The 18398-nt window shown below is 46.0% G+C and overlaps 1 protein-coding gene across 1 annotated transcript in view; it reads right to left on the reverse strand.

The window, feature by feature from the left end:
* MICU1 (mitochondrial calcium uptake 1) overlaps positions 1–18398 on the reverse strand; it is a 92980-nt gene that overhangs the window by 65311 nt on the left and 9271 nt on the right. Inside the window, exons 3-5 of the mRNA XM_058028643.1 lie at positions 15811–15966; positions 7322–7499; positions 1899–2061 (exon numbers count right to left, since the gene is read on the reverse strand). Coding sequence (XP_057884626.1) covers positions 1899–2061; positions 7322–7499; positions 15811–15965 — 496 coding nt within the window. The 5' untranslated portion in view covers position 15966. The remainder of the gene's footprint in view (positions 1–1898; positions 2062–7321; positions 7500–15810; positions 15967–18398) is intronic.

Below are 18398 nucleotides of genomic sequence, written 5' to 3' on the forward strand. Positions count from 1 at the left end.
ACTCAGGATGAAAGCAGCCCCAGCATTTCCCAGCTGACCTGGAACCTAAATTACCCTGTGAGTCAGAAGCACCAGCAGGGTGTGAAGTACAGAACTCATCTGGCCAGCAGGTAGCACTCTTTGTTTTCAATTTCTGGTCTGAAAACCAGACCTATCTTCCTTTTATTTTTTACTACCAGCTTTAAAAACATTTCAGAACACGGTTATGGCTGGTTTGACTTTATTGTAGCAATAAGTGTTTTACTCTTCTACTGTTCATTATGTGTTAAAAAAAAACCCATTTACTGTGATTGTGATGATGTACAGAGCTGGTAAGGAACAACCACATAGAGCAGCTCCATCTAGAAGCAAATCCACAAAATTTCCCTAAGTGTTCTGTAGACAGATTTTTCAACTCAACAAAATCCAAGATGCCTCCCTTCCTGCCCTGCCCAAGCTCAGCTCCCATCCCATTCCACTTGCTAGAAACACCTAAATCCACTTTCTTCCCCCCCAAGCTGCTGTGTGTCACTCATTAGCAGCATTTGCAGGCACCATGGGGACAACATCAACAGCCAGGACAACAAAGGGAATGCAATTGGAAGTGAGTGGCTAAGACTGATGAATTAATTATTTCCCATTAGTCACCTCTGCTTGTCTCTGAGGGAGGTGTTTGCTCAGCATTCTTGCACCTATTTGCTGTACACACCCTAAAATGCACCAAGCACGTGGAAGAACTAAAAGAAGAATCAGATGTGCTGAAATGAACCACAGGATGTTTTCAGGTTTTAAGCTCCCAGACAGGTGCTACTGCTTTTCTAATAACCAATTCAAGGAGTTTGAGACAGACAAGATGGTAACCTAGAGCCATGAACTCACATGGAAACTACAGCCATTTCCAGAGAAAATGGAAATTTAGGATGGAAACCTAAATATCAATTCACCTACATGCTTTAAACACTAATGCCAGGGTTATTTTTTCTTCCCTCCTGCACACACTTCATATTGTTATTTTCTAAGCACAAGGGTACACAGTATTTAATTAGCAGCTGTCATCTAAGATATCAAAACAGTTTCACAATTTGGACATAAAACCCCACACTCAAATATTTAACATTTGGGGACTGCAGTTCTTCATAAATGTCTGCAGAGACAAGGGAAGTTTTAATTTGACAAAAACCTGCTTCATTCTTTGAGATATAATGTGGGAGATCAAAAAACATGATCACCCACCTCTCACCCCAAACATGAATCTCTAAAATGGAGACCCCAACATGAATCTCTAAATGGAGACCCCAACATGAATCTCTAAATGGAGACAAAAATCTCTAAAATGCAGACAGAAGCCTCCTGCTACCCCACCAGCACCAAATATTAAGGACACATCTTTCCAGACAAGAGCAAGGTGTCTCTCTCCCACTTTTTGATTGCCAAAACCCCCTCAGGTACCACAAGTGTTTGTCTGCAACCTGCAGGGAATTTGAAGATGGCAGAGATGAGCCCTACCCTGACTAGCATCACATGGGGCTGCCTCAACCCCTTTGGAACCATTTAGGTTGGAAAAGACCCCTAAGATCATCGACTCCAGCCTTTATTGCTGATGTTTTCCTTGCCAAAGCAACCTCTTTTGTAGGTTTGGGAAGTGTTTCAGTTCAAGGTAATATTTCCCTATTAAATATAGCAGAAAGGCATCCCATCTGCTCTTCAGTGCTCACACCAAACTCACACCAGCCAGCTCTGCTACACTGCAACAGCATTTTGGGAAACATGAAAGGGCTCAGGCTAATTTTGGGCTTGGAGCAGGAGACCTTCAGGAGATGTTTCCTAGCCCTGGCAATCAGAGCTGGGAAGTTTACAGAGCAGGTGAGCAGAGCCTGGGGAGTGTCAGCTCTCCACAGCAGCTCCCCTGCAGCACTCACTCTCTGGCTGCTTCTCGTTGGGGGTGATGGATCTCACAAAGTCCTGCGGGGTCATGAACACCTCGGACTCGCCATGCTCGTTGATCACCTTCAGCGTGGCAAAGTACCTGAAGATTTTGTCTGGTGTGGAGTAGGCTCTGATCCTGTTCTCATATTCCATCACCTGAAATGAAATTCAGCCAGCATTAGATGTGCACTGTCCCTGCCCCACGCTGATCCTCAGTTCTCAAAGAGATTTGCCACAGGACAAGTTGCATGCAGAAACACAACTCTGGACTCTTTTGGCATTGCTCCTTTCAAAATCCCTTTAAATATCCAGGAAAACTGGCAATATCAGCTGCTGATTTCCCAGGACTAAGAACAAACACTAAAAATCTTTATTATGAATAAATTTAGACTCTTTATGGAGAAAAACAAATTCACAAAATCCCTGAAGGTGCTTTAAAAACATGAGCATAAGAAAACACACTGGCATCACATTTGTGAATCTAAAGCAGCCCAACATCTTAACCACAGTGCTGAAGGGTTTGATTTGTGATTAATATATGAAGTAAAAAGTCTTGGAAGGCTGGGAGAAACCTTTACTTTCAAGCAGAGTCTTGGAAAAAATCACGTGGAGCCACAGCTGGTTGCTCAGTCACCCAAGCTCATTTTTTCCTCTTTTCTATCACATTGGCAGAATTCCCCAGAAACTCAGTCCTCCCCACCAATCTGCTTCTTCCTAACTCTGCCAGCAGTGATTTTTTTTTTTTGTACCTAGAAGCAGTTTCCCCTCAAACAGCTGGAATTAATCAAAGACAACGACAGCTTTTCTAAACAAAATCCCAGCACAAGGCCACAAGGGTGGAAAAAGGCACACACACCTACACTTCATCATGTATAGCACAGAAAACTTTCCTCCTTACTTCAGCTCTTCATTCCTGCCTTATATGCTGTGTTTAACAGTCCATAATGTACTTGAAACCTGCAGCTGGCCAAGAGCCACAGGAGGAAAAAATCCCCACCAAAGATGTGCTGCAAGAGAACAGGCAAGATCAAGGGTACTGCCAAGGCAGCTGTAGATCATTCCTGGCTTTGGTCCTGGCTCAGCCTTGTCCTTAAATTCCTGAACAACTTCCTCAGCCTGATGTTTATCACACAGAAAACACCCTTTCTAGTTTTTCTTACTTCTAAGATAAAAAAAAAAAAAAAAGCCAAATGTTTCAAATCCCCCGAGCCAGGCCTTGGTAAAGCAAAGCCTCCCTCTTTATTTGCCCCAGATGACATTCCCTGGAATGACAACACCTAAAGCATTCTACCCACTCCTCTCTGCACCACCACAGCTCTTTCAGAATCCACATGTCCTTGCATCAACCACTGCAGGAGAAAGTGGTTTTTTCCCTAGGGCCTTTACACCTCTAATCAACAAACCTAATCCCACTTTTATTGCTTCAGTCCACAAGGTTCTGCACAGCTAAGGGCATTGGAATGAGGAAAATTGCTTTATAGCCAAGCTCCAAGTAAAAGATGACACCCACTTTTCCACCTCTTTCTGGCTTTGTCTACTGCTCCCCCCTGGCAGGAGGCAGCTCCTTATGCCAAAGTGATCCTTCCACTTGTAGGTGCAGGCCATATCTCACTCCTGCCTGATCTCATGAATAGCACCCCACCCAGCTGCATCAGCCAGAAACAGCTCAGTATTTTTACCTTCAAGGAAGGCAAATAAAACAAGGGCAGTATGAAACCCCAGACTGGAGCCAAGAGCAGACACCACAGACCAGCTCCCTCCATCCCTGGCAGCCCTTCAACACTGCCTGATTTCCAGCTAAAAAACCTCATTAACCAAATCTTCCAAGCCTGTGGTAAAGTTTCTTGCAAGGCACTATGAACTGCTTTCCCTCAACCCAGCTGGGCACAACCCAACAGCCCCACTGCTGCACCAGAGACAGAGTCCTGACATGGTGCCACTAAAACCATGCTTCATTTTACCCCACTTGACTCCATATCCACAATAGCTCTTCCCTCCACATCTGTTTTAATCCCCTGCCAAGACGCTGCTCTCAGGCTTGCTGCTTTCAGGTGCTTTTCTCCTCATGTTTAGAATATTTAGAGTATTACTTGCACAGCAACAACAGCTTACTAACAACATGGGCTCAAAACCACATCTCCTGTCTCATCTTACAGCACAAAAATGCACAATGTGGACCAAAAGAGTAGAATCTAAACTGCTTTTTAGCATCTCACATCTTTCATCACAACTGAAATCTCACTTCATCCACCAGCTTCCCGACAAGAAGGGAACAAATGCAGCCACACTTCTTCCCCTTTGCCTGCAGCTGAACCCACAATTACATCATTCCTGGTAATGAGCTAATCAGCTGGCAAAAACTGACAAATGTTGCAGCCCATCCCTCTGGCTGCAAGGCTGGGTGCAACACGAAGCCAGGTCAAGAAGGGAGCAGCCAAGATGCTGCAAATGGGGAAAGCCTCATTTATTTGTGCCTGTGCTGAACATCAAGTGGGTGCTAACAAGGGTGGCCTGATCCCCCAAAATAAATGTGGAGTTAGGAGCCCATGTCTTTGGGTACAGACAACCATTCTGAGGGGTTTCTGCACTGCTTCAAAGCCACCTGGACTGAAATTCATGCCAGGCAAGTGTCTCCTCTCCTGACCTCTCACCTCTCCCTAGTACAAACCAGTCCTTGATGCAAGGAAGACCAATCAAAATTCTCCTCCTGCCTCCAGAAATGCAGCCTCAGGTAATCAGGCACCTTGAGAAAGATGGTATAACCCAAAGGGAAAAATCCCTTTTTTGCATTTATTAGTAGAGCGTGTACTGGAGGAGAAAGACAAGTAAGTAATCCCTGCTGCTCTACAAGAGTGAAGGTGCTGTTGAGACTGTCAATGTTTATGCTAAGCCTCAGGTTAAAAGAAAAAAAAAAAACCTAAATCCTATGCTGACATGAAAATAAAGCTCTAAATTAACATCTCAAGGCACAGAGCACCACCAGGGCCTCCCTGACTATGCAGCAGCACACATCTTTACAGGGGAAATTAATTAGGACTCATTTTCTTCGTGCTTCCTCCTGTGACACACACCCAAATGAAGGCTCAGCACGAGGAACATCCCAAGGCAAGATACCTGCAGGACCCAAACACTGCCAGTACATCTTGATAAGTCAGCCCTAGTGCTGCATGCAAACACTTTTAGCTAGTTAATTAACACATCAGCCCGCCCCCATCCTGTATTACAGCTCATTAGCCTTCAAACTATATTGAGGCACTCAAGTAATTTTTTTTTCTTTTCTGCCCTGCTGCACAGACAACACTTGCCTGGGAAGCATCCACACAATCCCAACACCTGAGAGTGCTTTATGTTCTTTATATCTCAGCTTCCCCCTCTCACTGGATCACTATCTAAAACAGCAATGTCAAACTTAATTTACTGCTTCACCACTAATCATCACCTTCATTAAAAGCAACATTAGGGTAACAAACAAGTGTTAAACACTTCCAATTAGGCTTAATTTTTTCACAAGGAAAATCCCACGCTATTTTCAATTAATTATGGGAAGAGCTGGGAAGAGTTTGTACTGTGGGTGGTGCTTCGTCGGGGTTTTCTCAAACAGACAGAGGAGTCAAAAATCCCCGGGGTGCTGCACAGTCAGGGGAGCAGCACATCCGGGGAGCAGCCCTGATTTGAGTCAGGAGAGCAGGGCACACCTTCCCCCGACATCCGACATCCGAGCTGGCCACATTCAAACAGCCCCGGGTGACTCACTGCAGCAGCTGCCGACCAAACACCGAGCAGGCACCGGGACAATACCTGGCACATCCTGCGTTTAAAGGAGCTTTTGCAACATTGGCATTCAGGCCACACAAGACACATTCTGTCTGGAGGCTGCAGAGAAAAGGCTTGTGTTGGCACAAAGATGGTGAGGGCTGTCCCCAGGGAAATTGTTGGAGAAGGCACTCTGGGATGAGAAAGGATCCAGGCCACTGCTCCCATCTTTTGGGCACACCTGGCTTGTGTCTCATTTGGAAATCATGGTCATATTCCTCCCTGCCTAGTTTGGGAAGGAAGGAACTGGTCAGCACATCTCAAACAACTGGAACAATAGTCCTTGCATCTAAAAAAACTTCCTGTGGCTGCCAGCAGCAGCCACGTCACACAAAAATCAATCTTTGTACTCACTGTATTCAAAAGTAAGAGTGTGGGTGGAAGTGGACTGTGGTTTGCTCTTTGCAACCTGCCTCCATCTGCTAACACTGGAAAAAAGCAATAACCTGCTTTTCTTGAGTGGTACTGGCAAGAGCTGAAGTTGTCAGAGCACCTGACACCCACCTGCCATGAAAATGAGCAAGAACCCACATTCCTGGACAATTCTGAATATCTCACTATATAACTTCACTGAGCTGCCACCAACAGTCACAACAGGAGAGAGTCTGGAGCCCCAAATACCATGAAGCACTTGAAATCTCAAGTTGTGTAATCTTTTCTGACCAGGAACCAAAATGATTCAGCAGTTCTAAAGGAAACAGCTCTTAATTTTTCATGAGAAGCTGTTAAGCCACTCTATATGACTACCCACAATTTAACAGCTAATGAGATGCAATCTCCAGAACACAGGCTTAAAAATAAGTATCAGAAGCAAGTCATAACAAAATGGGAGTAGATGCTCTTCACAACTCCTTTCTCCTCTTTGGTGCTGCAAAGATATTACATCATCCAACACAGCCCTATAAAACTGACATCCAGATGGGCTTAAAAAAATAAAATACTGCTGTCTGCCAGCTCCCAGTTAGAGGACTCTGCCAGATCAAATTACACATCCTTTAATAACAGTGGTTTCAGACAGTGCCAAACCAGTTGCCAGTTCTGAGGTGCCCAAAGCTCCTGGAACTTCCCAAGAGTGAAGGCAGGTCACAAACCAACAACAGAGTTTATTACTCAAGTTTCCCTCCTCTTGAAAATGAAATACCCAGAAGCATCAAGAGAGAGCCAGGACTAACCAAGAAAGGGGACTGAGCCTGTATTTCAACAAGTACACTTGCACAGAATAATGAAATATTAAAGTACACCTTTCCTACAACCTTTCCTTCCACATTCACCCTCTACTTCTTCCTACTCGCACTGGATGGACTCAGAGGCACACATGCTGAATGGTTTAAAAGCTTGGGCAACAATTCCCTGCTTTGCATGCACCATCCTAACAGCCATCAGAGCAGGAGCCTTGATTACCTTGGACACGTAAGTGGAGGTGGGAAAAGAGGTCTCCATTTCAGAGATCAGTGTCCTGTGCTTTCCAAACACACACATTTCAACCTGCAGAAACTCATGGCTACATGCTGAGAAAGTAGGCTCCCAGAAGAGTGAGGTGCCTTAGACAACACAGACAGGTACAGAGCAAGTTTTCCTCTTGCAAGCTGCCCGAGTTTGGTACCTTGCGGTCCCTGAACCCCGAGCGTTTCTTCTTCTTCCCTTCGGCCGGCGCCTCCTCGTCGCCCGAGGCCACTGCCCTCCTGCCCTCACTGCTGCTGCTCTCCTCCTCCTCCTCCTGCTTCATCTTCTCCCCTGGCTCTGCCCTCGGGCCGTGTCTGACAGAGTCCTCTGCATAGGCCCTGCACCAGGAAAAGAAAACACTGGTTTAGCAAGTGACTGAGGGGTGCCACAAATGGTCCTGCCAGGCTCCACCGGTTACAGTCCAGCAGGGAGGGCTGCAAAGCAAAAGCAGAGAAGTGACCAGCCCTCTTGGAATGCAGTGTGCTTTCCCCTGCTGCAATCAAATTTCCAGCCCACATCAAACCCCAGACTAATGGCCACAGTAAGTTTTCCCAGTCCAAATCACTCAGTGAATTATGACACCCTCACCCAAAACCCAGACATGCAAGAAACCCTGGGAGAAAAGCATATCATACCTCCTCTAGCACTAAATTCCACCTCTGCTTCCCCAAAAAGATGTATTAAGTGACAGAAATGTGTTTTACCATCAGCACTGCAGGATTCAGGATGAACAACCTTTTTGTTTCAGCTCAGCTGATTTATTTTCTATCTCCAGGAGCTGACAAGCTATTTTATCCCCTTCTTCCACCAATGACTCTTCTAAACACCAGTGCTGCAGGATTTGTGACAACAAAACTGGAGCTGTTTGTCCTCAAGGTGCAAATAAAACTCTGGCAGAGCCCAGGGCCCCTTTTCCCTTGCTGCTCAAATACAAAGATCTTCAGTCAACTCTGCTCATAGACTCCACACTTCAAATCACTCAGAATCAGGAGCAACTCTCAGAACTGCAACTGGCAATGGGATGATTAAATAAAAAGCAGGATAAATCCCTAAGCCAAACAATGCTCTGGCTCTCCCATGCTTTACTTGTACAGCAGTTTAGAATGAGACAGAGCTCAGACCACATTAACATCAGTGAAATGATAATCTCTGAGGAGTGTCACAAGCAACACAGCCAACGGTTTGACAACATTATTTCTCTTTCTAAAGGACTCAAACAGCTCAGGGAAACATCCCAGCCTGCCCATAATTTAAACAAATCTGCCTTTACATTGCATTCCTGGTGATTTATTTTGGACTAATCACAGGGTATGCAGCTTACACACAGGTGCTGCTCCTTGCCCACTTTGGTACTGCCTGGAGCTATGAATGCGGTCATTTACAGCTGTGTGAGTTTGTTTTAAAAGAGCTGCCCTGGGAGAAAAACAAAAACAAACCAAGATTTTTGAAGTCTCCCAAGCCCTAAACAAAAGGCTACACATACTTCATCCTGCCAGTTTCCTGGAAAACACAGATGTGCTGTGTAATAGTAACAGAAGAGCCTGTGTCTGTCTCCCCAGGAATCACAGAATCATGGAATGGTTTGGGTTGGAAGGGGCCTTAAAGATCCTCTCCTTCCACCCCCTGCCAGGGGCAGGGACACCTTCCACAGCTTGCAGCAATCTCAGCACATCAGCTTCCAAGAAGGAGCAATGAGGGTAAGTGATCCATCAATTAATTTAAATGCTACCAAAAGAAAAGACAACTCTCTCCTTATCAGCATCCAATAATTCACTGACAGCACAGAACAAGACAGATGGGAATGGGCTAAAGAACTGCAAACTGCACAGTACTGGTGGCAAGAAGACACTTTATCATTTATGGAATGGTTTGGGCTGGAAGGGATCAGCTCAGACAGGGATTCAAAGGTTTCTGGTCCACAGTGGGACAGAACACAGCCCCATTACAGGGGTCTGATGCAATAAAGTACACAAGTGTTCAGTGAAGAGCAATATTAATCCTGCCTTTTTACATTAAAATGGAGCTTTGCACACTGCCTGTTCTGAAAAGGCCCTGAGTCTCTATAATTTGCTGATATATATTTGTGAGCCTTAGAGCAAAGCACCATCTCTATGGCCTCACTGAACCAAACTTCCAGGACCCAAACCAGGTGCTCCACAAGGATCTTAAGGGAGGGAAAGTCTTTCCCCATAACAGTCCTGCAGCTGATCTCTTCTGGAGAGCACAAAGTCCATGCTGGCACCTTTCCTGAAAGTTTAATCAGCACTGGCACACCCCTGAGGGGCTGTGGGTTTGGCTGAAAAATGCAGCTGCCAGTGAGGCTACACCAGCAGCACTGACTTGGAAGGCCCCTGTGCAGGCAGGACACCCATCTTAAGTAGCTCTGAGGGAACCTCTTGGGGAAAGGGATAGAAAAGCAACAGGAAATCAACTGCCTATCTCCACAACTAAGGTGTTCCACAGCAAACAAGCAGGAGAATAGCTGTATCAGGAAAGATTTGCTCCTGTAGTGCTTGACTGACAGCTAGCAGCCCAGGGAAGGGATAGATGAAATTGAAAAATCAAACTTTTCCAGCACATCCCACGCATTCCCTCAATCCATCAGGCTGTCAAGTCAGTTGCTGCAGTGATACAGACGGAGGCTGTTTGAATACAGGCAGCTTTTCCTTCCCTCTGGTTTATCCAGGTAATTAACTCTGCTCCACACTCAGATCACCATCCCAGCATCCAGGAAAACGAGCTGAGGAGAAAGGCAGAGTCTGGAGGCTGCTTCTCAAGCAAGGTTTAACAGCTATTCCTGAACTAACCACTGAAGGAGCAGCTCTCTGTGTGCACCCTCTCTGTGTATTTTACCTCCCTCTGCTGAAATCCTTGGCTTCCAACAACTGCAGCTTCCATACTCAGCCCACATAAAAAAGCCTTTCAGTGCAGATGTCAGAGTATGGCTGGAGGAAACAAAAGCCCATGGCTTCAGAAATATCCACCCTGCTGGACTTCCCACAGCAAGTGAGGACTCTCTCTTCTCCTGCCCTGTTTGATGAGGCTGACTTTCCAATGAAATTCCTGGTGCTGCAGCTTCTGCACAAAAAGGAAATGAAAATACAAAGCCTCCCTTCACTGTGTGCCATGACCAGCACCAGCCTTTCCCCACAGAGTGTGCCTGCCCTGTATCCTGAGCCCTACTGCCATGCTTCAACCATTCTCATCTCTTCTGACTTTCTCCCCTCCAGTGAACTGCATTTGAATCAAACACTACTCCCCACCCACTCAGCAATATCTCCTCTGAATTCTTGGAGAAGGCCAACAATCAAGTGTAAGATTAGATTCCTCATCCTCCCCAAAATCACTGAGCTACCAGAGGCCTGCAATGATAAATTCTCTCTTGGGGAACCATTCCTTAAGAGAGCCAACCACATGCAACCATGGGATATCCATGCAGGAAGGATGCTGGGACTCACACTGGGCATTGGCACAACACTCCAAATTGCAGGTCCTGCACTTCTTCCAATGAAACACAACCCCTCCCTTCACAGTATTTTTCTTCTTTGAATGACAGAAGCAGAACAGCATGGAAAAAAAAAATCACAAAACTTTGTGCCAGAGATAACAGTGCTCAGTTATTCTAATCCTGGAGGCAGTAGCAAAGTATTCAGTATTGAGCTATCAGTTGGTGCTCAGTGTCAGAGGGAAATAGAAGAGATGGGCACCCAGGAGTCAGCAAAGCTGCTGTCAGCACCCAGGGGCAGGAGGGAGGAATCCTGCCTGGCACATGTGTTCCTCAGCTGACTAAGAGTTGCCATTCTCCTATATGTGAACAGCTGGGGACATCCCAGAGAGGTTTAAAAGCCACTGAAGACTTCAGGGCTTTCATGCTGCAATGCAACAGCAAGTTAGGACATGACATTCATAAAAACAGGAAACCTCCAGGGATCAGGAGAACTTTCAGAAGGAGCTGTGGCTCATCCTCAGCTCAACCACATTCAGCACCTAAATTAGTCACCTGAAACTTTAATAGGGAATTCACTGGAGAGTTTTCAGGGGGTTGCCACACTCACCGGGCTCTTTACTGCTTTGCCTCCCTCCTCATCTCTCACACACTCAACACCAACATAAACTGGCACAATGAATTTGTGGCAAGAACTTCACAAAGGCAGCCACCCTAATGACACCCTAATGCTGTGGTGTCCTGACATTACCCCAATATCCCTATGAGCAGAAATCTGCTATTTCTTAATCCAGGAGATGCTGCTTTCATTTCCAAACAGAGCTCACCACAGTGGGGTTCAGGGCTGATCCTTTCCTTCCCCAATGTCCATGGAGAAAATCCCTCAGTGGTCAGCCAGAAGCCACTGGAGAGAACACTGACTTCTTTCAAAACATCACTCCCAGACCAATGTGTCTCGAAGTCTTAAGAAAAAACCTCAGCACAGCAATCCCAAGGAGAGTCTCTTGAGTGTGTCACCTCTCACAAAGAATTAAAAAAGCATAAAATCACAAAATGGTTTGTGTTGGAAGAGACCTTAGAGATCAGCTCACTCCATCCCCCTGACATGTAAGCACACGAGGGCTCTAAAAATAAACTCACATGAATAATACCTCCAATTTTTCATCTTCTCTCCCATACATTAGGTTAAGTTGTACCTGACACAACTACAGCAATAAAACAGGTTTCTTCCCTCTTGACTATGATTTATGTGGTTTCCTTTGTTTTACTACAAGAGAGATTTTTGAAGTCTCTGTTTCAGCTGGCATAAGATATATCCAGCAATTCTCCCATTAAAAATGTATTCTAGGCAAATTACTCTAAAGCCCTCGGGACACCGGTGCAAAAAATCACTGCATTCTTAAACAGAGTTACAGAATCCCAAAACAGCTTGATTTGGAAGGAGCCTTAAAGCCCCTCCAGTGCCACCCCTGCCATGGGCAGGGACACCTCCCACTGCTCCAAGCCCTGTCCAGCCTGGCCTTGGGCACTGCCAGGCAGCCACAGCTTCTCTGGGCACCCTGTGCCAGGGCCTGCCCACCCTCACAGAGAGCAATTCTTCCCCAGTATCTAAACTAATCCTGTCCTCTGGCAGTGGAAGCCATTTCCCCTTGTCCTCAGTCCCTCTCCAGCTCTCCTAGAGCCCTGTGTGGCACTGGAAGGGCCCCAAGTTCCCCATCCCAATCCCTCTCCTCTCCAGATGAGCACTCCCAGCCCCTCCAGAGCAGAGGGGCTCCAGCCATGGAGCAGCTCCTTGGCCTCCTCTGGACTGGCTCCAGCAAGGTCCATGTGAGGCAGCAATTTCCAGAGCAACACAGGAGTCCTACCCTTACTCTCACCACTAATTTATTCACAGAAGGATAAGAAAAGGATCATTAACTGGGTATTTTCAGTCTGTCAGGAGCAGCACTGGTAAGACTCTGCTTACAGAGGTCACTCTGTGCCCCCAAAGGTACCTTTGCTCCCTTCCTCCACTCAATGTCAGACTGATTAACAAGCTTCAGCACCAAAATGCCAATTTAAGGGCTTTCACAGGCCCACAGATTCAGCCAAGAAGGGTTGTGACATGAAGAACAGATCTGCAGCCATTTCCCAACACTCCAAATGGGTATCAGGAACTAGAAAGTACAAGTTTTACACCAGGATCAGTAATGGAATATTTTTTATAACCGTTAAGCTTGCCACAAACTGTGAGATTTAGTACTTCTCATACATTAGTGCCTCATTTAGAGTAGCCAATGACTGCACCAAGATTAATTTCAATTAATTCAGTTCATTATGCCAATGCCCAGATACTTAATTGCTTCTCTTGCCAGCTGGAAATCCTCAGAGTTTAAGTTATTGCTGAGAAAGGGTAAACTTCATCAGTCTTCTAAGCTCAGCTATTTGCACTGCTCAAGCATTCCCTGCCACAGGAAAGCTGAGCAGCATGAGCTACTCCTGCTGTATAATAATTGAGAGGAGATTCATTCCCCAAAAACAGGCAGCAAGACTTCCCAGAGGGCAGGGAAGGCAACAAGACCAACTCTTACCTGCAGTGGAACAAAGATGCCACCAACCCACCTCCCATCTTAGGGAGACACAATTAAATCTGCCTTGCCTCACACAACCAGAGGATTTTTCCATACATCTCTTTTCACTCCTTGATTTCTTCTCTCCCTTTGTGTGAGCTTCCTTACCCCAGCACTGGCTGCTGCTGCTGTCAGAGCACAACCCACAGAATCCACCTGAAATACACTGGCTTCAGACTGCACCTGAGAATTCCTGCCTTTCTTCACTCCACCATCATCATCTAGCCCAAGAAACTTAAATTTTCCAATTGCTTCTTGATCTGGCCTGGTACATCTTCAATGCCTTAACTGTAAAGAAATAGTTACATATTTATCTCTTAGTATTAATTAATTATACTTACTGCTACTTCCTGTGCTAACTCAGGACATACCTGAGTAACTGAGGATGTCATTGCAAACATTCTGTACTCACCTGCTCTCAAACTCTACTGATCACCTAATAACCACTTTCAGAAAGAAAAAGGAAATTTACACTTCATCCCTTATTTCTTTAAACAAGGCTAAAATGCCCACTTGAAAGTCCATTTAAAGCTTCCACAGATGTCAGTATGAAAAATTTTCTACATCAAACATATCAGTTTTGTTCCTTGTTTAATTCAGCAGATTTGTGCCAAGTAATTAAATTAATATTGTAAGCTTGGGTGCACTTTTATTTTACAGTTGCTGACGTTGAGGATTTATTTCACGGCTCAGATAGGAAAGGAATACTTGAATGTCTGTACAATTCTATTTAGTGCTTTATAAATGTATAAAAGATGAAGGAGACAGAGCAAGGAAAGGCAAAACAAGTAATAACAGCAAGTCAGCCTCTCCAGATTGATGAGAGCTGTGTCTCACTGACTGGTTTCTATCAGTGCTCTCAGCTGAGGAAGGTGCCCAAGGGCCTCCAAGGAACAGCAAAGTTCTCCAGGAGGCAAAAATCCCTCCCTGACTCAGCCCTCCACACAGCACAAGCACCATCCTCCTGATAAAAGCAACACCAGCACTGAAAATGTAGCTGGTGTGAAAAGCAGAGGAACCTGCTAGAGAAGGGAGATATTAACTCCATGACTCTGGGACAGCTTTACACAGGACATGATGTCCCACTGACTCTCTGATCACGCTGAGGACAAGGTTTGAAGTGGAAAAACCCCACTCTCCTCCCTGCTGGAAAAGGAGAGTTATCCTGGCCATTCCCTCAGAGGCACTGATTGCATCAGTGCAGATCATTACCAAAATGCAGCACCAAATGCCACTGTGCTGGATCACAGTGTTCTTCCTCCACTGAGCAGCTCCTCTCAGCACAGAGCCAGCTCTGACAGCTCTGAGGAACAGCCAGAACAATTCCCATCACCTCTCTCCCACTGCATTAAAACTAAAGCCTTCCAGCCACAGGTGAGCAGGAAACCAGCAACAAATCACCTGATATCAGAATGAAAAGAACACAGGCTTTCAGCAAATACTTTAGTTTTAGACTCTAATTGCAGTCATGTGCTTGAGTGACAGAGCTGGTGCCACACTGAGGGAAGAGAAGGGAGTCCCTGTTTTACTCCAGGCATGGCACAGCCCCAGGGTGCAGTGAGAGTCACCTCAGGAAAGCCCAAACATCCCCTTGCACCTCAGGTACAGGAAAGAGCTTTGAGTCCCAGAAACCATGAGGTGTCCTAAGGCTCTGACCCTGAAAATGCACATAACTCCTGTGTGCTGCTACCTTCCCACCCAAATACAGACTGTCCCCTTCTGTTCCTCTGCTGCATTTCATACATCAAGCAGCCAGCAGACCACGCAAAAAAAGAGAGGAGCAAACCCTGCCCAGATGTGCTGTTTCAAATAGAAGTTGTGAAAGTGAAGGGTTCTCTCTTCACACCACCACAAACCAGCAGGCAGGGAGGAAACGAGGCAGGAAACCACATCAGAGAGCCCGTGTGAGACCACGCCTCACCCCAGCTCTGCTGCATCCCTGAGCACGGCGTGCAGCAAAGCAGCTCCTCAGGGAATCACCCAGGGAATCACCCAGGGAATCACCCCGGGAATCACCCCGGGAATCACCCCCAGCCGTGCACAGAATCACCCAGGGAATCACCCCCAGGCATGCACAGAATCACCCAGGGAAGCACACAGGGAATCACCCCCAGGCATGCACAGAATCACCAGGTTGGAAGGGACCTTAAGGATCATTGAGTCCAACCCAGCCCCAACACCTCAACTAAACCCTGGCACCCAGTGCCACATGCAGTCTGTTTTTAAACACATCCAGGGATGGTGACTCCACCACCTCCCCAGGCAGGGCATTCCAGTTCTCTATCACTCTTTGTGTGAAAAAAATTTCCTAATATCCAACCTATATTTCCCTTGGTGCAGGTTAAGGCTTTGACCTCTGGTTCTCTCAGTGCTGCCTGGAGAAAGAGCCCAACCCCATCTGAGCACAGCCACCTTTCAGGAGCTGTACAGAGTGATGAGGGCACCCCTGAGTCTCCTTTTCTCCAGGCTGAGCACCCCCAGCGGTTCCTCACAGGGTTTGTGTTCCCAGCCCTCCTTCCATGCAGCAGGAGGACAAGCAGGAGCACCGCAGGTACTTACCAGGGGCAGGCAATACATTAGCCATGCACGCATTACCTCTGCCAGAGGAACCTGGCACTCGCCGTGGCCGCGGAGGTGCCGAGGAAAGCCGCCAGCAGGAGCCTGCGCCGGGTGCCGGGCCGCGGGGCCGTGCCCTGGGAACGCCGCGCCAGCGCCGCCAGCGCCGCGGGCACGAAGCGCAGCCGGAACATCCTGCGGAACGAGAGCTGCTTTAGCACACAGAGCTTGCCAGGGCTGCCTGGCCTGAACCAGGGAACGTCCCACACAGTAACTCACGGGTGTTCGTTACCTGTCCTGAGAGAGGCACACAATCTGCTTAAGAAATAGATTAAATACCCATGAGTGTTAGGTATTGGCACATTATCAGAGTTATTCCAATTCCTCAGCCTTCCCCCAAAACCCTCATCAAGAGGGAATCTCACCTTCCCACAGAGGCTGTGTGTGAAAAATGTGTATTTTATGATTGGCTTTTTGCAAATATAAAACGAATATTATAGATGTTATGTTAGAAAGTTATGCTGTATTAATTCTCTTAAGTAGTGTGTTAAATCTAGTTTTAGGTTGTAACAGTGTTAAAATAGAAACTGTGCTATGTAGGATACTTTTTTAAAGAGAGGACTCACAGCGAGATAGCAGCCACAGGACACCCAAATCTTTCAGAGAAAGAGAATTTATTCCTCCACATCAGAAGAAACAAACTTCTTCCTGCCTCGCTCAGCCCTGAAGCTTCAATCAGGATTCAGAGGCAGAAGCTGACACTGCCCAGACAGAATCCTGTGTTTGAATGGAATTTATGCATCATGCATGAGGTGTAGGAATATGCAACAGGCTGTTGCTGTTAAGGGTTAATCCTCTGTTAACGTGGGTCCTTTTTTGGGCTTATTTTGCCCAGAAAGAGGTGCCCAGACTGTCTGTAACTCTTTGATTTTATTGCATCATATTGTCCTAATCCAAATTATTATTATTCTAATTATATTGCTGCTTTTATAACCATATATATATTTTTGTTAAACTTTTAAAATTAAAAAAACCCAAGTGATTGGCGTTTTTCACACTGTGGACTCCACATCCCTGCAAATGTTCAAGGCCGGGCTGGATGAGTCTTGAGCAGCCTGGTTTAGTCAGAGTCCCTGCCCTGCAAAGGGTTGGAACTGATCTTAAAGGTCCCTACCAACCCCAACCATTCCATGATTCCATGAAATATTTTCAGCCCACCCCATCTCTCAGTTTCCAAGGCATGGAAGACAGCAATAGACCTGATAAGCAACCACAGCAGGTAAGAGGCATTTGGCCAGAAGCAAAGTCACAGCTGGGTTTTAAAAGGCAAATTTAGCCAAATAACAAGCAAACCCATGAAACAAAACCCAACCCAGGCATTTAAATTTTCCTAAGAAAACCCTACTGTTCTTAAATCCCTTTTTTTAGCTAGCCTGGAGCAACTGTAAGTACAGGGCAAGTTCCAAAGTGTCAAAGTTATAAAATCCAATCCATACCCCATGACATGTCCAAGAGAACAGAGAAAAATGGGAAAGCAGAGCTACAAATCTAAATATAATTAGACCAGAACCACAGAAACATCACCTCATCACACAGCTGCAGGAGGCAAAGCAATTTTGGTGGCTCACAGCACTGAAGGCACAGGGTAAATGCTGCCTTTGAAAAGAAAAACTGCTGCATGTTCTTGTGAAATAAAGGTTTCAATTCAGGAGGCAAATGCAATTTTTTCATTCATAAGGTCAGCTTTAAAATTGGGAACAGAATGGTAAAGGAATTCCCAAAAAAACCCCACAGAGCAGAGGAGCAGCAGCCTAATTTTTCCTTTTATTCCCCATTCTTGCCATTCTACTCACATATTCCCAGGCAGTGAATAACCACAGAATACAAAAACAAAGCCACAACTGTTGTTTTCTATTTGCTTCTGCAACACAGGATGCCACCACAGCATTCTGCTAAACATTCACTTCCAAAAATGAGGGTCCTGGGCCCTGTCTGTGCCAGCAGCCCTCAGGTGTGTGGTGTGTTAGGCCATTCCCACCTGCTGCAGGTCAGGGTTCCACAGTGGAGGGATGCACAGTTTGGGATGGGAACAGAGGAAGAGGCAGGGAAGACACATCAAATATCCAGCAGATAATTCTGAGGGCTGGAGCTCAGTGTCTTTAACTCAAGAGGTGGTGGAGAAGGCCCTGAAGACTTCATGGCACAGTAAAAAAGCAATGAAAAATTGTAATAAATCACTTAACAGTGGGTTTTTTCCTAGCAGATGAAAACTTTTGTCTTAAGACAAGGGAGGTGGGATGGAGCACAAGAGAAGGTGGAGGTGGCAAAGCCACAGGCTGTCTGTCCATCCCCACCCTGGTTTATGGGCAAACACCACAAATTTCAGTGCTCACAGTGAATCCATCCAAACAGCAGCCATCTGATATTCATCTGTGCTCCTATTAAAATTGGCACCATGGCTTTGCTTATTCCTTTTCAAATAAACAGGCTTAAAATTCAAATGTTAACAGAATGCAGGCAGCTCACAGCACTGATCCTCCAATCCTCTCCAGCTCTGAACAACAATGAGATGCTTATGAAAAACAACTCTGATTTCAAATTTTAAATTATTTCCACTCTACACAAAC

This window comes from Melospiza georgiana, chromosome 8 (genome assembly GCF_028018845.1).
Source record: "Melospiza georgiana isolate bMelGeo1 chromosome 8, bMelGeo1.pri, whole genome shotgun sequence".
NCBI classification, from domain to species: Eukaryota; Metazoa; Chordata; class Aves; order Passeriformes; family Passerellidae; genus Melospiza; species Melospiza georgiana.